The 19,910-nt window shown below is 52.5% G+C and overlaps 1 protein-coding gene across 3 annotated transcripts in view; it reads left to right on the top strand.

The window, feature by feature from the left end:
- Positions 1-15,166: 15,166 nt before the first annotated feature.
- Positions 15,167-19,910, top strand: part of GFRA2 (GDNF family receptor alpha 2) — an 88,728-nt gene continuing 83,984 nt past the window's right edge. The window contains exons 1-2 of one of the 3 annotated variants that reach the window (XM_066351089.1): positions 15,167-15,221; positions 15,919-16,330. In XM_066351089.1, the coding sequence (XP_066207186.1) occupies positions 16,291-16,330 (40 nt within the window). In that variant the 5' untranslated portion in view covers positions 15,167-15,221; positions 15,919-16,290. Of the gene's footprint in view, positions 15,222-15,285; positions 15,315-15,616; positions 15,687-15,918; positions 16,331-19,910 lie in introns of those variants that run through there. The other 2 variants (XM_066351103.1, XM_066351093.1) reach the window with 2 other exon arrangements.

Genomic DNA, 19,910 nt, shown 5'->3' with positions numbered 1-19,910 from the left:
GGATCTGAGCAGGGCTGGTAGCCCATGCCACACAGATGAGCCCTCCCCCTGGAGAAAACAAAATGCCTGTCAACTCTGGAGCATGTGTGGAATAGTTAGTACGTGCCCAGCACTGAGGTAGGCATTGTGGGCTGAGAAGTTGTCATGGGCTAGATTGGGTTCCTCCCAAATTCTTTTTTTATTTTATTTTATTTTAATTTAATTTAATTTTTTTTCTTCTGTATTTTTCTGAAGCCGGAAATGGGGAGAGACAGTCAGACAGACTCCCGCATGCGCCCGACCGGGATCCACCCGGCACGCCCACCAGGGGGCGATGCTCTGCCCCTCCGGGGCGTTGCTCTGTTGCGACCAGAGCCACTCTAGCGCCTGGGGCAGAGGCCGAGAAGCCATCCCCAGCGCCCGGGCCATCTTTGCTCCAGTGGAGCCTCGGCTGCGGGAGGGGAAGAGAGGGACAGAGAGGAAGGAGAGGGGGAGGGGTGGAGAAGCAGATGGGCGCTTCTCCTGTGTGCCCTGGCCGGGAATCAAACCCGGGACTTATGCACTCCAGGCCGACGCTCTACCACTGAGCCAACCGGCCAGGGCCTCCTCCCAAATTCTTATATTGAAGTTCTCACCCCCAGTGCCTCAGAATGTGATTGTATTTAGAGGTAAGATCTTTAAAGAGGTAGTTAAGTTAAAATGAGGTCAGTAGGGTGGTCCTGAATCCAATCTTCCAATCTTACAAGGGTGTCTTTATGAGATGAGGGCACTTGGACACCAGATACACACACGCACACAGAGGGAAGATTCTGAGAGGACACAGGGAGGAGGCTGCCATCTGCAAGCCCAGAAGAGAGGCCTCAGGGGAAACCAATCTTACTGGCACCTTGATCTTAAACTTCCAGCCCCTAGAACTGAGAAAGTAAGTTTCTGTTGTTGAAGTCACCCAGTGTGTGGTCTGACTCACCTGGAAGGTGTCACTGCTGAGAGACTTGTCATTGACTGCCCAGAACAGGTTTCTTCCCTGGCCACCACCCTCTCAGCCCGCAAGCTTCTACTCTCCAGTGGCTGGGGCTTGGCCGGCCCTTCTGTGGTTATTCGCTGCCATTTCTCTGGGCCGATGGGGACTGCTGGCTGTTCATCAAGTTAGCAATTAACAAGCAATTCATTAGGTGCCTAATGAACAAATTATTAACCTGGCAAGCCATGTCCAGCCTCTGACTGGGGGAAGAAATGTCTATTAATAAGATATTAGAGTGGCAGCTGTGGTTTAGTGGTTAGGGCATGGGCTGGGTGACAGAAGACAGGGGTTCTGGATTCTTGGGACAGGTCCCTTTACCTCTCTAGGCCTTAGTTTGGCTGCTCTTGGGGTGGGAGTGAAAAACCTTATTAATGGGCAAATAAAATGTCAGAGACAGTGTGTATAGATGCAAAGTATCGGGTTATATAAACTCCAAGGCCCATTCATCCCAACTTCCTATGATTCCACCTCCCCAAGCCCAGGTACGGTAAACCAGGGCTGTCCCTGTGACCAGTCAGCTCACTGACAACGTGGTTTGTGCTTGCAGTTCTACTCTACGCAGAGGGCTAATTGTAGTAGGGAGGGGTGTGTAATGTGTTCCTGCTCTCATAGCAGTTACAACACAGTTATGGATATCAGCCGTTCATACAAAGCAAACTACATAATACAAAGCAATTGTGATTGGCCAAGAGCTACAGCACTTCAGAGGAGGAAGATAAGTATAAGCTAGGGTGTGGGGGGCCTTGCCAGAGGACAGGGGCTTGAAGCATGACTTTTTAAAGTCTGATTATAAAAATAGCATGTGTTTATCCCCCTCTCCCCCCAAAAAAACCCTCTAAATAGAGGGAATTGGAAGGAAGGAGATAATCTGTAATCTTATCAGGCAGAGATAACTGCTGTTGACATTTTTGTGTGTGTCTGGGAGGATTTTGACAGGCAGAGATGGTGGGAGGCTGTTCTAGGTGGAAGAAATGTCTTCGTGAAGGCTCTGGGTTGAGGGAAGGTAGAACCCATGGTGGATACCTTGGGCATTGGATGTGTGGCCCAGGCAGGCTGGAGCAGGGGTCCTGGAGCGGGGGTTGGAATTAGAGGCTGAAGGAGGGGAAGATGTTTGTGTGGTAGGGAGTTAGACAGACATGAGCAGTGCAAGGATGATGGGCCAGGTACAGAAGGTCATTAGAGCAAGGACAAAGGCCAGTTGTGTTTTAGCTCCTGGCCCAGAAAAGCAGCAAAAGCAGACAAATGATGCCATGGCTGACCTCAGAACCAGCTGCACTAAGGATCCCAGCGCCGACCAATCAGTGGAGACCAGGACCTTGAAAGGACACACCTGGAGAACTGATGAATAGTCTATTGGGATCCTCCCTTGGGACCTCCTGTAAAATCTCCACCCTTAAAAGCACTTAGGACAGAGGACCCAGTGAGCTCTCCCTCCTGGGAGCACAGCCATGCCTTTTCCCTCCTCCCCCTCTTCTCTCCAAGAGCGTTTCTCTCTCTCTCCTAAGCTCCAAGGACCTTTGTTTTGCCTCTGTAACTTGTTTCTGGAACCCATTTCTTCTACCTTCGTGACTTCCTATGTAAACTTTCTCTTATATTTGGACTCTTGGGTCTGTATAATTTCCTAGCCAGAACTCAAGTACCAAGGTCGCTGACCTGAGGTCTGGTTTGACCCTGCCAGACTAACGCCTGGTGGTGTTTTCCTTTCCACCACTGCCAACAGTTGTAGAGGGCAGAAAAGGGCCAGACTGTCCTGGTAGTGGGGAGTGTGTGTGTGTGTGTAAGATGATGCTTTGTGCATTGGACCAGAAGCTCCAGCCAGCAAGCCAGACTCTTCAATCACATGTGTGATGCAATAGAACTTATTGATATAGCTGTCCCACTTAGGATGAATACTTCAAAACCCTCTGCAGGAAAAATAGACAAATGTAAAGCTATAGGAGGGCTGCTGCTGAAGTGAGTATGGGCCCCGAGGAAGATGCCAGAAAGGCCTCCATCACATTGTGTTTGACTGGGTTGTTTCAGGCATGTGAGCAAGACTCCTCAGGGGATAAGGGACCTGTTCTGCTTTGTGCACCAACAAGTAGGTCCTCCCCTTGCTCCGTCCCTAGGGGAGGTCTAATCCATTCTTTGGGTCATGAAACAGAAGAAAAGTTTACAGTTGACAAAAACTCTATAAGATAATTACAATAATCTTTTGATTCTTTCAACCCTCTGATGAGATAGGTATTGCTATTTATCCTGTTCTATAGTTTGAGGAAGTGGAAGTTCAGAGAGGTGAAGTGACTTAGCCAGGGCCATATAGCCAGTGACAGAACCAGGCTGAGAATCCAGATCTTGGGACTGCAAGATTGTGTGTGTGTGTGTGTGTGTGTGTGTGTGTGTGTGTGTGTATGTAAGTAGTTCTGCTATGGGAGGTAGTATAGGTTGGTGGTAAAGTGAATGGTTTTTGGAGAGACAGAATAGTTCTGTATTTGATTTCTGTTCTATTATTTTCCTCACTGAAGAGCGTGAAGAACCTTAGACTTTTCTTCTTCATAGATCAACAGGGGCTAACAACACCCTTTACCTTCCTGGGTCATTGCCAGGCTTAAGTGAAGCAACACAGATGATATGGACTTAAGTAAATGCGCAACAAATGTTAGCTATAATTATTATAGTTTTAATTCTGGGTCTAAGTCATAGAAATAAGCTCAATCTTGTGGTCGTTCCTGAGCTCTCTGCCACAAACAGTCACTTTGGAGTTAGGAAGAACCCAGTTTCAGTTCCATGCCTCACAGACTGTTGAGGGACACAATCATCACTCAAGAACTCTCTAATTGGCAAACACCAGGTTGTACAGGATGCAGAGTTTTTTTCTTTGGCCCCTGTAATAAAGACATTGATGCCCACCAGACATCCCATCTCTTTCCCCATACCTACCAGCCCCAATTCCAGTTTGAAGGCCATGTCATTGGTTCTGGCCAATGGGTTGTGAGTGAAAGTGACACATCTCATTCTGGCCAGTGCCCTCTCCTTCTGCCTCAGTGATGGAGGAGGCTTTGTGTTCTAGGAGAAGGATGGTGATAGTGTATCAGTCTGAGTGGCTGTGTGGAGCAGAGCCCCCTGTACACCTTTACCTACACAGAGCTTACTGCATGAAGAAGAAATAAACCTCTGTGGTATAACCCTAGGACATTGCAGATATTTTTCGCTGTACTAGCGCCTAGCTAACTAATACAACACATTTTGGTTGACTGAGGGCTGACATGTTGCATTAATAGTAAAGCTCATACCTGCTCTGTACAAGTTTCCACTGTTTATTATAGAGCTGGTTTACACCAGCTTATCATCCTTTGTGATTCTCAGAACAATGACCTATATGGGAATTCCTGCTGCTAATAGCTCACTATCATTTCTTTATGTAATGACTTCTCTAAAATCCCCATTTCTACACATACTTGTTTTTCAAGCAACCCCCTCCCCCTGGCCCACAACACTTCAATTCTTCCATTGTAGCTTCCAAACCAGCCAGGCTGGAGCTCCTCAATATTCAAGACAGGGGCCAGGTTGGTTGGTTTTGTGTGTTCATGTATATTACAATAGGTGCTGTGTGAGGTAGGCAGGACAGGCCTACTGCACCCATTTTGAAGCATGTGGTGAGGTTAAAGGACCAGCCCAAGGTTACCCAGTTAGTACGGGGCAGGGCCAGGAGTGAGCCTCATCTTCATGACCAATAATCCTGCTGCACAGGCAACATTGAGGATCAAATGAGATTGTCTTGCTAGAGTGCTGTGTAAGGCCTTCCTATTGTGTTTCATCTACTTCTAAAGGCCAGCGTGGAGACACACGTGGTGGTGTACCAGTGGGGGAGGGCTCGGCTGGACTGAGGCCTATGTTGAGGGGCGGACTGGGAGGGACACTCCCTGGGGGGAGTGCCTTGTAGGGCCTGGACCATACAGTGCCCCTTGAAAAAGTGGCAAGGAGGAGGCAGGTAGAGGCAGGAAAAAAATGCTCTAACTTAAATTTTTGTGTTTTTTTTTTTATTTTAGAAAGGAGAGAGAGAGGAGAGAAAGACCAAGAGAGAGAGAAGGGGGGAGGAGCAGGAAGCATCAACTCCCATATGTGCCTTGACCAGGCAAGCCCAGGGTTTTGAACCGGCGACCTCAGCATTTCCAAGTCAACGCTTTATCCACTGCGCCACCACAGGTCAGGCCTCTAACTTAAATTTTAAAGGCATGGATCTGTGATGGGGATGTGTAGGGTAGGGACCACATGTAGGCTCCATTCCTGCTTGCCTTCTGGCTGCATCCCTTGGGACCCACATGGTATCTGTCTCCTGTCCTTATGGAAACGCAGGGTCTAGGTTGGTGGTCATTGCAATATTGTGCGTGTCTGGCTCAATGTCGCACCTCTGTGGTCATTTAAGCACTTATTAGCAAACACAACATCAGGCAAGCCTCCATACACCTGGCTTCTGGTTGAGGTCGGGGAGACCTGTGGGGAGGCCCTTTCTTGTTTTCTGATGGCCTGGGACCTATCTAGGAGCAGATGGATGGAGCATCCTTAGTGCTGACCCATTGGGGGCTGTGGGCAGCACCTTAGGAAGAAATGCTCCTCCCTCCCTGAGGGCTGGCGGGGTAGAAGCCTTTCTGTAGCAGAGATTGTTCTCAGCGGCCATCAGTTCCAGGGCTGACCCTAGTCCTTGGCACAGCACAGCTCCTCCAATAGACCTCTTTCCTGCCCTCCTGTGGGGAGTTGGAAGTCGCTCTCTTTTGACAGCCTTTTGGACCCCCCCCCCTCACCTGACACTCCTGGCATGTTGAGTAGCCTGAGGTCATCATATAATGTTATTTGAAGGGTGGAGGTAGCAGTCTCCTTGCCACCTCCCAGAATCCCATACATTATAACTGGAGGGCACTCAGAATTCATCTGGCCAGCACCTGCAAATGGACTGGGTGGACCTGTGTGCCCACCACAAGTGGCTGCCGTGGCTGCCGGGAGTGTTGCGCTGAGAAGGCTTAGCCGCCATCAATTAGCAGCACCTGCCTGGCTAGGAGAGAGCGTGCCGGGAATGCCGCAGATTTTCCATCTGGGATCTCATCTGAATCACTTTCTCCTGGCACCTGACTTCACGATTAGAGAGCCATTACCTCATACCTCATTGTCTCTCAGTTCATATTTTTAAAAGATGCATGTGGCAGAGAAGAGTTCCAAGAAGATATGGAAGAATTCATGATTGATGGATTGAGATTAATTGCAAACAAAAAGATCACGATCAGTTCTGGAAAATGCAAGGTATTGGAAATTCTTACAAAGTACATAGATTATCACTTGGTTTAGGATTGGTTTATCAGACTGCCTTCCAAAGTGGCAGGCAACCGAGAGGAAATGGGAGAGCAGATCAGTTGGTGGAAGGCAGGTTTGAAAACTAGAGGTCCCTTGACTCAGGGTGCACCTTGCAATGGGGACACAGAGTGCTAGAGGTAGGAGGTGCTGAGCACCTGTGGGAGGCATGAGACCATCTCTGCTCCTTCCTCTGTTCAGAAACCCTATTGAAGAGCCTGTGTTCCTGGCATTGACACCCATTCTCTGAGAGCTGGACCTCAGGCTGAAGGAGAACAGAGGTTTCAGCTGCTTTGTTTTTTTAGGCTAAAAATTTATTGGGGATCACTGGGCCAGACTGCAGAGTATGGAGGGTTCTACACTAACAAGTAGGAGTGAGACAGTTCACTGTGTCAATCAAGAATTCTAACGAGTCTAACGTCTATCCATATGTTAAGTCTTTATAGAATTAGACTTTAAAATGAAGAGCATAAGCCAATATAGTTTGAATTAAAAGAACTTAAATGGCAAAAATAATCCTCTGGTCAGATTTATTAATTTTTCTAAGGAGAACAGAATGGTGGGAAAGAGAAACATTTACATACAGGTTAGTGACACTCTTGTGAGTCCAGTAACAGAGGTACGTGCTTTGAACTAGGTCAGTGATCCCAGCCGGAATCTCTGTGCTCAAGTTATGTCAGGGAAGGGGCACCATTCATTCATTCAACAAGTACTTATGATGTGTCAGCCTCTGACGATACAGGGTGAAGATTACGTGCGTGGGTAATCTGTCCACATAGAGCTTTAAATTAAGTGAGCTGTACCAACAAGAAAACAAGCAATTTCAGGGGACTATGATGAGTGCTGAGCTCAGGAGGCCTCAGTTCTCTCATCTATGGAAAGGGAACAAACCCTCACTACCGTGGAACTCAAGTCACTGTAGCAGCAAGAGCTGTCCCAAACTGTGCACTTTGGGTGGGTGGGGGGGTTGCCCATTCCTGAAGCAGGTGGGAGGGTGGCCCAGAATCACCATAGGGCGTGGGCTGCCCCCAATGGCATGGCTGCTTCTTGTATCTGCAGTGTCTCATGCATTCCAAAGCACTGTCACTTTTCATGTCTCACTGATCTTCCTTGCCTTGTGTGTGGCAGGGAGGGTGGAGTCTGCTATTCCAGAGGAGTTGAGGTGACCCACAGACATGGCTGAGGGCACAGCTGGGTGCTAGAACCTAGGTGTCCGCTCATTCCATGGGGTGAACTGGGTGGAAGATGAGCTGGGGAATTAGGATGGAACACTGAGACAGTGAAAAGACAGATTCCAATAGTACATAAATCCCTCCCTTCCTCCCTCCCTCTTTCCCTTCCTCTCTTCCTTCTTTTGTTCTTCCTTTCAAGGAGGAAATGTTTACTGAAGGTTGACTATTTGCACTGTGCTACCCCAAGAAGTACTGACCACTTTTCTGACTGGCCAGCAAGCCCAGGTCAAAGCTGGAACTTGAACCCTATCTGGGCCTCCTTCCACAATGCCACACTTGCAATTGAGGTGTTTCCTGGGAGCCAGATGGCAAGAATATGGAGAGATGGGACCACCCCAGGGCTGGGAAGATTGCAGAATCCTGAAGCACCTGTTGCTGTTAGCAGTATAGACCCTCTAGTGCAGCCAGTCCCCCCCCCTCCATGGAGCAGGACTTACCCATTTTGGGTAAGCAGGTGCCTGGACCCCTGAGAATAGCTTCTCCTAGAGTCTGCTTTGCAGGTGGGATGATGTCTCCCTTGTAGTTGATTGGGGCTGGAGCGTGGTAGGTGGGCAGTGCACCTGAGGGCCTTCATGGGAGGGGCTTCTGTCTGCTCTGCCAAAAGCACAAAGCACTCAGAACAGGCCTTTGGCCGGGGAGGTCAATGGCAGCCGGCTGTCCCTGGGTGTGTGCCATCTGAGACTCCCGAAGGCTCCGCACACTTCCCATCCTTGTGGGCAGGGGAGTCACAGTGCGGCGAACTCCATCTTGGTGTAAGGGAGAACCCAATTATCCCAGCCGTCTCAGACCATGGAACGGGGTCCCTGGCTAGAAATAAGCACCCTGTCAAGGGGAGTGTTTCCGTGAAGTTGTCTTAGTTTTCACATTTTATGACTAAAGAGTATTTTATTTTTATTTGATTTTCTGAAGTGTTTAAGCAAGGGGCATCTCACAAATAGGGAATTTGAAATCAGGACGCTGGGTTCAAGTCCTGAATCAGCAACTCACCGATGATGCCATCATGGACAAATCACTTGATGCCTTGACTTTAAGTTTTCTCATCTAAAATATGCCCACCTCAGAGGCTGTGTGGAAGGAGAAAAAGCTTTGTAAGCTGTTGAGTGCTATGCCCTGGGTGGCTATTATTGTCCTGGACCCTAAGAGCCTGAGGGCCCATGATGATTGACATTCTACCATTAACAATTTAATCCTTTGGGTTACACTTGCCCCTCCCACTGGTAGCAGCTTGTTTCCTACTCCTGGAAAAAAGATAGGATAGCAGGAAAACACTAATGCATGGGGACAGTGGCGGAGACAGTGGTGTAAGGAGAGAACATTGTGGATGATGGGAAAAGAAGTTCCCAGGACTTTAGGTCAGGGTGAAAGAAGGGGCATGTAGTTTGATGTGCTCGTTTGGCTAGAGACTATAGCTTGGGCTCAGGGAAGGCAGGTCTGCTCAGAGAGGGACCTCTGTCCCCATTTTCTGTCTGGAGTTCCTGTGAACTGCCTTCTAGCCCCTGGAGACAGAGTTGGGCCCTTCAGGTGACAGTCCATTTCAGACCTAGCACCGATGTTCCATCCACCTCGCCAGGCTTGGTTAAATAAAGACACGGTCCCTGTGGGGAGCTGCTGGGGCTGAGAGCTGTCCTGGGTGCTCAGGCAGCAGGTGCTGGCTCCCCACTGCTTGGCAGAGGCAGTCGCTGCCCCTGTCCCTGGATTCTGCCTCTGACCTTGGTAGCCTGGCAGATGGCCAGTGCCTGAGAGCTGAGGTGGGTGTAGATGCTCAGGAGAGAGGCTGTGGGGTTGTTCCAGGCAGCTGGGGTCTGCCAAGCACATGCTGGCACCAGGACAACGCTGGGGTGTGGCCAGGATGGTGACAATACAGGCGGAAAGCAGTGTAGTCAGGGCCAGTGGGGAGGCTTGACAGCAAGCTGGGATTTTAAGCTGATGGTAGCTCACCAAAAGGATGGTTATTATTAGCCCAGCTCCTGCTGCCACTGGGGAATTGCGGAGGGGCTGGCGAGGAGTGGAGCTTCCTAGTTTCCTCAGGACAGTTGTAACTTCTGGGGCAAGAGGGGTGTAGAGAAACAGCCCTTCTCAGGCCCGTCCTGGATGAAACAGAGACAGTGCTCCACCCAAACTGTTGGATGTAGTCTCTCTCTCCTCCATGGTCTCCTAGAAGGGAAAGAGCAGTGGGGGCAGATGGAGACGGATGCTGGGTTTCTGTGGCAGAGAGGAAAATTCACGAGACCAAACTGTGGGAGAACCTGCTTTGCCACTTGCTGGCTGCATTGTGACCTTGGCCATCTTCATGCCTGAGTTTGTTCACCTGGAAAGGAAGGTAACTGTGTTCCACCTTCCTCCCAGGGATGTGGCGAGGGCTCCAGAGCTTGAGGAGGAAGCACTATGGGGTGCTAGATCCATAAGGTGGTGCTGATAGCAACTTCCATTTGCTCTCCTGCCTCCTCCCCTCTAATGGGCTACCCAGGGGCTAGGGGCTCCCTCGCCTGGGTGGGGCTGCAGAGAGGCCTCTGAGGCCCTGGGGAGAGGCTAAGTGAAGCTGGATTCCCACCTCCTGCAGTGCCTACTTCTACACAGAGTGATGAAGCAGGAGAACAGTGACTGAAATCAATTAGAGGAATCAATGCCCCTGAGTGCAGTGGTATGCATTTCTCCCCTCCCCGCCCAGTCCCACCGACCCTGCTCACAGCTCTGATTGCTCTCTGCCAAAGAGTCTTTGGGAATCAGAGGGTTTAGTTAAACCCCTGCTGGTCTCTATTCCAGCCAGGCTTGGCCTCAAGGATCTGGGTTGGCTGTGGGGAGAGGAAATGTTGGTGAGGAGGTCGGCCTGCTGTTGGGAGGGAGACAGGAGCTGGTACGGGGCTGGGAAAGGCCATGGGTGAGCTGGGCATTGTGGAACTGTGCCATGCTAGACAGGTTCCTTCCTAGGCTCTGGACTTGAACTCCAAGGATTAGGCCGAACAAGGCCCACAGAACAGATGAAAAGAAGTTGCAATTGTCTTGATTTCTTCCCACTGCTGCTTTACTGGTGGGAGGGGTGGGGGCGGGGCGGGGAGAGAAGGCGTATATAAGGTGTTCCAAATTGGGACATGAAAATCCCCAAGAGAGAGCTGTCACTTTGCTTATTTATTCAGCCCACAGAAGTTACCAGGGTGGGACCCTGGGTCCCAAATGCCAGAGTTCGAATCCTGATTCAGCCACTTAAAATATGACCTCAGGCAACTTAAATCACATTTCTTGCTTCAGTTTTCTTATTTGTAAGTAGGGCTATTAATAGTACCTACACCATGGAGTTGTAAGAATTAAAGGAACATCAAAACATATCTCACCACAAAGTTGGCTACTTTATTTTTTCCAATGACAAAGGCTGACGTCTGGGTTGGTCACGTTACCTTGACAATTTTCCTAGTCCCCGTCCTCTGTGTGGCATCTGTCACCAACATCTTGCTGATCTATCTTTACAGTGCCTCTAACAGCCACCTCCTTCATCCATACCCACCATCTCCTGTTTGGGGCCCTCACTGCCTTTGGCTGAGACTGTTACAATAGTCTTCTAACCGGTCCCCCATCTCCATCCTTCACAGGGTTGTCAGATCATCTTCCCGGAACACCATTCTTGTCCTGTCACTCACCTGCTGTAACACCTTCAGTGGCTCCTAGGGGAGCAAGTCCCAGGCCTTCAGTGCTTGTCCTCTGTCCTTTGCTGTACCTCCCAGGCCTTCCGGACCCTCTCTCCTCAGGCCCCTTCCACCTGTACACGTGGTTCCTCCTAACTCTTGACTGTTTCTCAAACCCTTCTTGCCGCTGTGTATTTGTGTAGGCTGCCTCCTTCCCAGACTGCCCTCCTCTGTGCTCAGCCACATTCTACCATCCTTTTGGGTCTAGCTTAGCTTCAGCCTTCCCTGCAAGTCTGCCTGAAACCCAGTGTGCCCTGGGATTGCTCACTCTTTTCATGGGTAGCTAACCTAATTCTATCTGTACATACTTCTGTGGCAGGGGCAGGCCTGCTGAGGGCATATTCCCTATAACCCTGGTACTGTGCTGGGGACAGAGAAAGGATCCAATAAGTTTGTGTTGTTTGGTTGATGGTGAGATGCCATGCTGTCCTATGGTCCCATGCTGTCCGCTTGCCAGGTCCCTGAACATGTCTTAGTTTGCACCTTCTTTTTATTTCTGGTTGGTTTTTTAAATTTATTTTAAAATCTCTGGGGCAAGGGAACCCTCAGCCTTTCTCCCTCTGACGAAGGAAGGGAAAGGATGAGATTTTGCTGGGAGTGGCACACATCTGGTCAGTGAGCCATGCACCTAATGCCTGTATGTGTGTGCTTGTGTATACTGGAGTAAGGCTGCAACCCTCTCCCCTTTGGTCCTTCTTCTTTTCTCTGCTTCTCTACTGCTCTTACCCTCCCGAGACTCCATCCCATAAGATGAGTAGGCAGGTCTAGAGAGATGAGGGCAAGGAAAGAAACGAAAGGCCTATTGTCGGTCCTCTTTCCTGGTCTTGCACATGACAACTCCTGGGTCTGTGATGGGGAAGGGCTGTCTTGGGTGGGCAGAGGCTCATCTGCTGGTGAGCTCAGGAGCAGCTGGGATGGGCCCTTGAAGGTGTTTTGAAGGATGTAGTACCTGAGGGCCTGAGAAAGTGTATCAGGGAACCTAGAGCTTTTGCTCACACCTCTTGACCCTCTCTTCTCCAGTGACTCCCTCTTGTAAGACCTCTTAAACTTGATCTTCTACCAAGTAGTCTCTATTTCTCTTGAACCCCTATAGCTTTTTCTCTCTGCCTCTTGGTTGTCACTTAGGTTATATGCTTTGTCATGGGTTCCCAATTCTTCTGGATTCAGGGGAAAGAGGAGGCATTTAATTTTTTTTTTTTTGTATTTTTCTGAAGCTGGAAACAGGGAGAGACAGTCAGACAGACTCCCACATGCGCCCGACCGGGATCCACCCGGTACGCCCACCAGGGGGCGATGCTCTGCCCCTCCGGGGCTTCGCTCTGTCGCGACCAGAGCCACTACAGCGCCTGGGGCAGAGGCCAAGGAGCCATCCCCAGCGCCCGGGCCATCTTTGCTCCAATGGAGCCTTGCTGCGGGAGGGGAAGAGAGAGACAGAGAGGAAGGAGAGGGGGAGTGGTGGAGAAGCAGATGGGCGCTTCTCCTGTGTGCCCTGGCAGGGAATCGAACCCGGGACTTCTGCACGCCAGGCCGACGCTCTACCACTGAGCCAACCGGCCAGGGCCCAAGAGGAGGCATTTTATGAACAACCATTTATGAAAAGGTGTTAGACTAGCTGCTCACTGTAGAGTATTTCATCTAATCTCTACAAGGTTGGGGTTTTTCTAAAATCCCCATTTTATAGCCATGACAACTGAGGTTCAGCAAGATTAAACTGCCCATGACTAGTAGGTTTTTACCTGTGTTTCCTCCACATATCTTGGCATGGGCGGGGAGGAGCTTACACACAGATGCTCAGATATGTACTCTGCCATATCTAAGGGCAGCTCAGGTTGAGGGTTGAGGTTAGTAAAGAAGGGGGTATAGGGGAAAGCTTGTATAGACAGGTGGAAAGAAAGGGCCAAAGGTCACAGTGCCCCTGAGCCACAACATGATCAGTGTTGGTCTGGTTGGCATTGTCTACCATCCTTGTGAAGGCTGAGTGACCTCCAGTCCCTGAAGGGCCTCAGCCAGTCACTTTCTGCTACCAGATTCTTTCCCCCTCCACCAGGAGAAATGAATGAGAGCCACTCCTGGGTGTCCCCTGCTGGTTTCTCAGCCCCTTCACTGGAAAAGGCTGGGGACTGGGCAAAGCTCCCATATATTTTTAGAGGGTTTTCCTCCTTATGCACTGCAAGGGTTAAAAGACATTTAAAACATTTTTGGAGGAGGGAGAGGAATGTGCTGAGCAATAATTTTTGACCCTGGAGTAAGATCCTTGGAGAGAGAAGAGCTGTCTGGGATACAAAGTGTGGGGGTGGTGGGGCCACCAGGAGGTCCCAGAAGTAGCAGAGGGGAGGGAGAAAGTGTATATAGGGCAGGGTCTCAGCCTCTGGCCAGACTTCTCAAGTGTAATTCTTGTCTGGTTCTAATCATTTAACCTACACTTTTCTGAATTTTCTGAACCCAGTTCCTTAAGTCGTCCAATGTTTGGAAAGAAGCCAAGAGACCTTGTCAGATGTGAACTCATTTCCTAGAACCAGAAAGAAATGATAGGAAGGCAGCCCGAGGGGGACTCTTCCCAGCTCCAATCCCCAAGCCCTCTTTTGTATCGGGCCAGAGCGGTTCCTTGGGTGGACACCATTCAGTGGCCTGATACAGAGTGGAGCGCGGGCCAACGCCCCAGGATGCGCCAAAGGAGACGAGGCGTTCAGCGGAGACCCGCACCCGGCGCTTCCAAGGCTGGAGAAGCCGCGTTCCCGCCTAAATCCGCAAGATGAAAGTTGCTCCCTCTAGCTTTCCCACAAGCAAAGGCTGCTGATTTTGTGAGTGACTCCTGCCTTCATGCCCAGGTCGATTTCTAGCATTTACTCTTTGCCAGAGTCTTGCTCATTTTTAAAAATGCATTTAAAAAGGCACAGCTTAGATAGAGTTCAGATCGGGTTTTGGGGAGGGCGGAAAGTTTACAGGTACTACGCGTCCCCCACGGCAGCACACGGGGTGCGCGCGGAGCTGCAGGCAGGAGGGTGTGCGCCAGGGCCGAGGGATGCGGGCAGCGCTAACCGAACTGAGGCTGTCAGGAGGGAGCGTGAAACCCGGCTGCCTGGCGTGCGTGGGTGTGTGCCCCCGTGTGACCACCACCCCGCCGCCACGCCTTTTTGCCAGGACGTGTCAGCAACCTCACCTCTCCTTAAGCCCTTTCCCAACCAGACGCTTCTTTTCTGACGTTTCTGCACGTTTACTGTAAATTCCGTGACTAAAATTTGCCCGTAAGCCTGGACCATTGACAGATGGATCAATCGCTCCCTTCCTGACTGAGGGGAAGGGTACCCCACTCGGAGCCTCGGAAGCGGGGAGCTGCCGGCTGCCTCGAGAGAGCTACCCAGGGCCCATCGGCCGCCTTGCGCGGGCCGCGAGCGTGGGGCCGAGTCCTGGACGGGACAGTCTCGGGGCACTCCCGCCAGGGTCAAGTGCCAGCCCTCGGCTGACCTCTTCAGCACGGTTCCGGCAGATTTGCCGGCCTCGGGGGCGCCGGCGAGGGCGCCCGGGCTCGGCAGCCTTCTGCTCGCGCCGTGGAGGGGAGACATTAGGAAGGGGTCTCAAAGGGCTGCAACGATGGGTATACGAGGGGCGAGCGCGCCGCGGGGGTGCGGGGAAAATTCTCGAACTCCGCACGTGTATGCGTGCGAGGGGCTAGACCCGGGCCCGGTGGCTGCTGGCGCCCAAAGGGGTCCTTCTTTTCCCTGGCGCCTTTGGGCAGACGCAAGCCTTCGATTTCCCGGTTAAGTACGCATTCGCCCACGAAGGGTACAGACCCTTCCCCAGACCCGGGCCACCAAGATGGGGTTTTTCTGGCGCCCCTCCCCCAGCCCTTGGGATAGCTTGGGCGCCCTGGAGTACACGCCCTCCGGCCTCGGCTCAGCCTCCCCCGGCGTCCGAGGTCAGGTGGCCGAGGGGGCGGGACAGGGGCAGTAGGATTTGGTGGGCGCAGCCTTCCCGCCGCAGATGGCAGGGGTACGCAGCGGGGTGGGGGTGGGGAGGCGTGGAGTCGTTGGGGGGTTTGCGCCGCAGCCTAGGGAGCCGGTCAGTTTCTGGCTCAGGCAGCAGGTCAGTCCGAGAAAGGGCGAGCGGCCGAGCTCTCCTCCCAGCCAGCGTTTCCCGGCGCCACCGCCTTGCCACTGCCGCGCTGTCGCCGCCGCTGCAGAGTCGCTGCTCTGCCGCGCGCCCCGCGCCGCCAGCCGCCTGGGAGCCCGAGCGCCGAGCCCTAGGCGGAGTAGAGGGGCGCGGGCGCGAGAGCCGCGGCAAGGGAGCCGCGAAGGGGGAAGGGGGCGGGCGGAGGGAGGAGCGGGAGAGAGGGAGAGAGGAGGGAGAGAGGCGAGCGAGGGAGAGCTGGGGAGAGCGAGCAAAGAGCAAGAGCCGGGAGTGGGAGGAAGACAGACGCACGCCGAGACTCGGGCACCGGAATTCCATTAGAAAAAAGTGAGCCGGCCAAGGGGTAGCGGGAGAAAGGTTTTTGAATTTTTCCTTCGTCTTGGAGCGAAAGAAGCGACTCCGGTCTCTCGTCCTCCAAGATCCCGTTGGATTGTTCCCTGGCGCTTCCCCCCGTCGGTGGATTGCTTTCCTTTTTGCGTGTTTTTTTTTTTCCCTGACCCCCACCCTCGCTGCTTCCTTCCAACCCTCCACCCTTCGTCGCCTCTCCTTACCTCCCCAGGCCCCTCCGGAGGAGCGCAAGGGGATCGGACCTGCTGGGACCTGCGCCTCCCCGACCAGCGGAGGGACGGAAGAGCTCAGGACTGCTGTCGGTTGGGAAACAGACATCCACAGATATACCTGTGTATTTGGTTTTAGTGGGCAAGGGGGCGTCGAGAGGTGTCCATCGCCCTCCTTCCTTAACCCCCTCCAGCCAGAGGCGAGAATCGCAGGACTCAGGATCTTCATTGGGTGGACCAGCTGAGATCTCCGCATTGGATTTGGGGCTGATTATCACTGCTTGGCTATTATTATTGTTATTTTACCCAAGGGTGAAAGACAAACAACAACAATAATAACAACAACAACAACAAAACTGTGGGATTTATTTAACATGATCTTGGCAAAAGCCTTCTGCCTCTTCTTCTTTCTAGGTGAGTACCTGCGGGCGGCGAGGGAAGCGGGTCTACCAGCGCCGGGGACAGGGCGGCGAGGGCGGTGCGTTCGGGCGCATGCGAGCAGCCAGGGGCGCAGGGGGCGAGCGGGGCGCGGGAGAAACCAGAGGGGCGGCGGGCGGGAGAGCGCGCCGCGAAGCGAGCCAGCCGGGGCGCTGTCAGCCGAGTGGGCCGGGCGCGAGCCGCGGCTGTCTGGTTACGAGAGGGAACTGGGAAGGAGACTTAGAACACCGAAGCCATCCTCGCACACAGGCACTCACACACTCACACTCGTCATTCACACACAGTGATAACACTCATGTCCCTCAAAATAATGGGTTCCAATTGCGGCAATTTAAGAAGAAAAAATCCAACTCTTGATCTGGAAGAGGAGGGAGGAGAAAGGTTCAGTATTGGGAGAGAAAAATCCAGTCTCACCTTTCCTGGCTCCTAGAGTGGATCGTGGTGGAGGGTATGGGTTTCTCTAGGAGCTTCTTGTTGGACATCTTTGTGGGGAGCACTGGCAGCCATCCCCACCTGCCAATCAACCTCTGTGAAATGCACCCGGTTCCAACTCCCTGAACCCCTTCCCGCAGCTCTGCTCCCTGGAACACTTTTCAAGTTTTCCCCTCACCCTTTGCCCTCCCTGGTGCCCAGGCCCAGCCTGATGGGTAGGCGGGAGTAGAAGGTTGTGAGCAGTGTTGAGTATGTTTCCTTCCTCACCTCTGGGGGCTGGAACCCTGTCACAAGCTGGTGAGAAGAGAGGGAAAGGAGTCCAAAGTTTGTTTCCTTGGGTAATGGAGGAGAGAGGGGTGATGGAAAAAAAGCAGATCGGAACCAAGATCAGTATTCTACTATAAGCCCCTTTCCCCAAGGGCAGGGAGGAAGGGCTGCCTGGTGCCACAAACCCTGGGCAGGCTCTTTCCCACCAAGACTTTCCAATCCTTGCCTCCTTGTATGCTATGTGGCATCTCAGCTGCTTGGGAAATGGGTATAGAGAGAGCATTCTGGGAACGGAGGTGTGGAAAAAAGGTATTTGTGAGACTGTGCTGCCCTGGAGTCCCAGGCAAGGCTGCTGTCCTGGAGTCGGTGCTCCAGAGAGGGAGCTAGTGACTTGTGTGTGTGTTTGTGTGTCATATCTGCCTCAGTGCGGGTGCCATTGCTGCCACTCAAGCCTGCTGTGTAGCTTGTGCTGAGACAGGCTGCCCAGCTGGGTCATGAGTGCACCCTGTCCTACTGAAGGAGGGGAGAGGGGAAGGCCTGGGGAGAAGGGGTGGTCTCAGGAAGACGTGGGTGGTTTAGTAAGGGCCTCCTGACTAGGAAGGGGTTTCAGTCAGTGGGCTCTGGGCCTTTTGTTCACCCGCCCACTTCTGCCCCCTCCCCTAAACATCAGTTCCCAGGGGCCCCTGGTCCTGCTCTAGGGTGTGGCTTTGACCATCCTGCTGCCCAAAGCCAGAGACAGTTTCTCTCCAGGGTATGGGAGGGGCTGAGCTAAGAAGGTGGGAGCTGCTCTGGGCCCACGGAGGTCCTACAGCTTGTCCCTGCAGCCCTCTCTCTAAGTGGACTTTGGTTCTGAAGGGGCTGTTATAAAACCTACCTTTTCTCCTACTAGTTTGGGAGAAATCCCAGCTTTTTGGGGCCAAGAAGAAACTGTATTTTGTGGAAAAGCAGTCAGATTGTACACTGCCAAGTTGCACACACCCCAGGCTCCCAGGACTCCCAGAAGTGAGAGCCCTCGGAGGTCCTGGAATGGAGGAGAGTAATACTGTCCCCTCAGTCAGTCACCTCCAGGCCCAGACCCCCATGTTGCAGGCAAGCCTTGCCCAGCTGGGAGGGCTGAGGAGTTCACTCTGTTCTCATGGTACCCGTGTGGGTATGAGAAGGTGTGTTGGTCAGAGATGCCCGCCCTAGTGTCCTTGACGCTGGGGGCTAAGTGGTGAGAGGAGGGCATGAGAGCAGTCAGAGAGGGTAAGCAGCCCCATCGGTCAGAGCCCTTCAGTTCCCTTCCCTCGAGAAGCCCCTTTCCCAAGTTGGGTGAGGAGTTAACTGAAGGACCACAGAACATTGCAAAGCTCTGGGCTAAGCTAGCCAAGAAGGAAGGGATAGGTTGGCGTTAAGGAAACTTCAGCCCCTGGGCCCCTTTTCTGGCAAGGAGCCCACAGTTGGGAATTGGTTGGAAATTCCACCGGGGGACAGGTTTTCCTGGAATTTTGGTTGGGGGCATGGTAAAGTGTGTTCCCAGGAGCAGAGTCCTAAGGTTCCAAGTGAGGTCTGGGGATGGGGAGGCCTTACAGGCCCAGCCTTCCTGCCCTCCAGTGTGGACATGCCCAGCGGGACAATGAGATGGGGAACGCCACTTGAGGGAGGGGGATCTGACCAGAGAGCCAGCTTCACATCAGCATCTTAGCTGTAGCAGGGACAGTCGATGCAATAGAGTGGTTGTGGTTCTGTGTAGTCACCTAGTCCTGTGTCTCTAGAAGCTGTTCCACACATCTTTTCTTGATGGATCTGAGTTTCCTTCCGATCTAGAACTTGGATACGCCATCTGGATACCTTCTGACCTTTATTCTCCTAGAATTCTTGGCCCCGAGTTGCCACAATTTCTTTCTCTGGCTGGGCTTGGTTGCTTTTGGGAGTCATGACGTCAACTAGAAGAGTTAGAGACAGGTAACAGTTGGGCAGTTGCCCTGCCCTCTGCTGAGCCTCTCTTGCCTGGTCTCATGTGCTGGCTGGCAGGATGGGGAAGCCCTTGCTTTTGGCACAGGAGTCAGGGTTCTGTAAGGATCATCCCTGGGACTCTAGACCCCACCTGTAGAGCAGGCAGGGTAAATGTCCACATTGCCCCAACCCTCTGGGCAAATGTCCTGATCGCCAAACCTGCTGAGGGTGCCCTTTTCTCAGTCCACCTCGAATACAGTCATGGTGGGGCGGGGGAAGCTGCCGGGATGCTGGGGTGATCAAAGTCAGTGGAAGGCCAAGAGCTGGGTTGGTCTTAAGGCTCCAGCTGGCTGGCTGACTGGCTAGGTGGGGGCAGCAGGTGCAGGTGAGGCCATGTCAGCTCAGCTGCTCCTGGGTGGCCCAGATGCACCAAATCCTGTTTAGGGACCATGGAATTTGCTGAAACCGGGAAATAAAGCATATGCTCCACTATCCACACGGACACTCCATGCTGGTTTCTTTTCTGATCTATCTCAGCCTGGCCACAACCTTCAGCTCTTCTTGTCCTGAGGCAGGAGTATAGTCAACGGGCAAAGGAAATGTCTATTGCTCTTGTCCTGGAGACCTTCTCCACTCCAGGCCCACACCCTACTCCTCTTTTTTGGGCTTGTGGGTAGGCCTGGTCCCTCCAGGAGCATCCCTTTCTCCTCCGTGGCTCTGTTGGGAGGGACCAGCTCTCAGCGCAGCATTCTGCCTCTAGGTGTCGCTGTCTCCCTGCGGTAGCTCCCCCCCTGAGCAGGGCCTCCTGCGGGGGAAGGAGTGAGACCTGGCAGTCTGGGTAGAGATGGGAGGATTCTTTGGGATTCCAAGGAAGGGACATCTGCCACAGAATCATATTATGTTTTGGGGAAGGGTGAAGTGG

The sequence above is a fragment of the Saccopteryx leptura genome, chromosome 1 (assembly GCF_036850995.1).
Source record: "Saccopteryx leptura isolate mSacLep1 chromosome 1, mSacLep1_pri_phased_curated, whole genome shotgun sequence".
NCBI classification, from domain to species: domain Eukaryota; kingdom Metazoa; phylum Chordata; class Mammalia; order Chiroptera; family Emballonuridae; genus Saccopteryx; species Saccopteryx leptura.
Note: the sequence above shows the minus strand (reverse complement) of the source record. Positions and strands in the feature narration are given on the sequence as shown.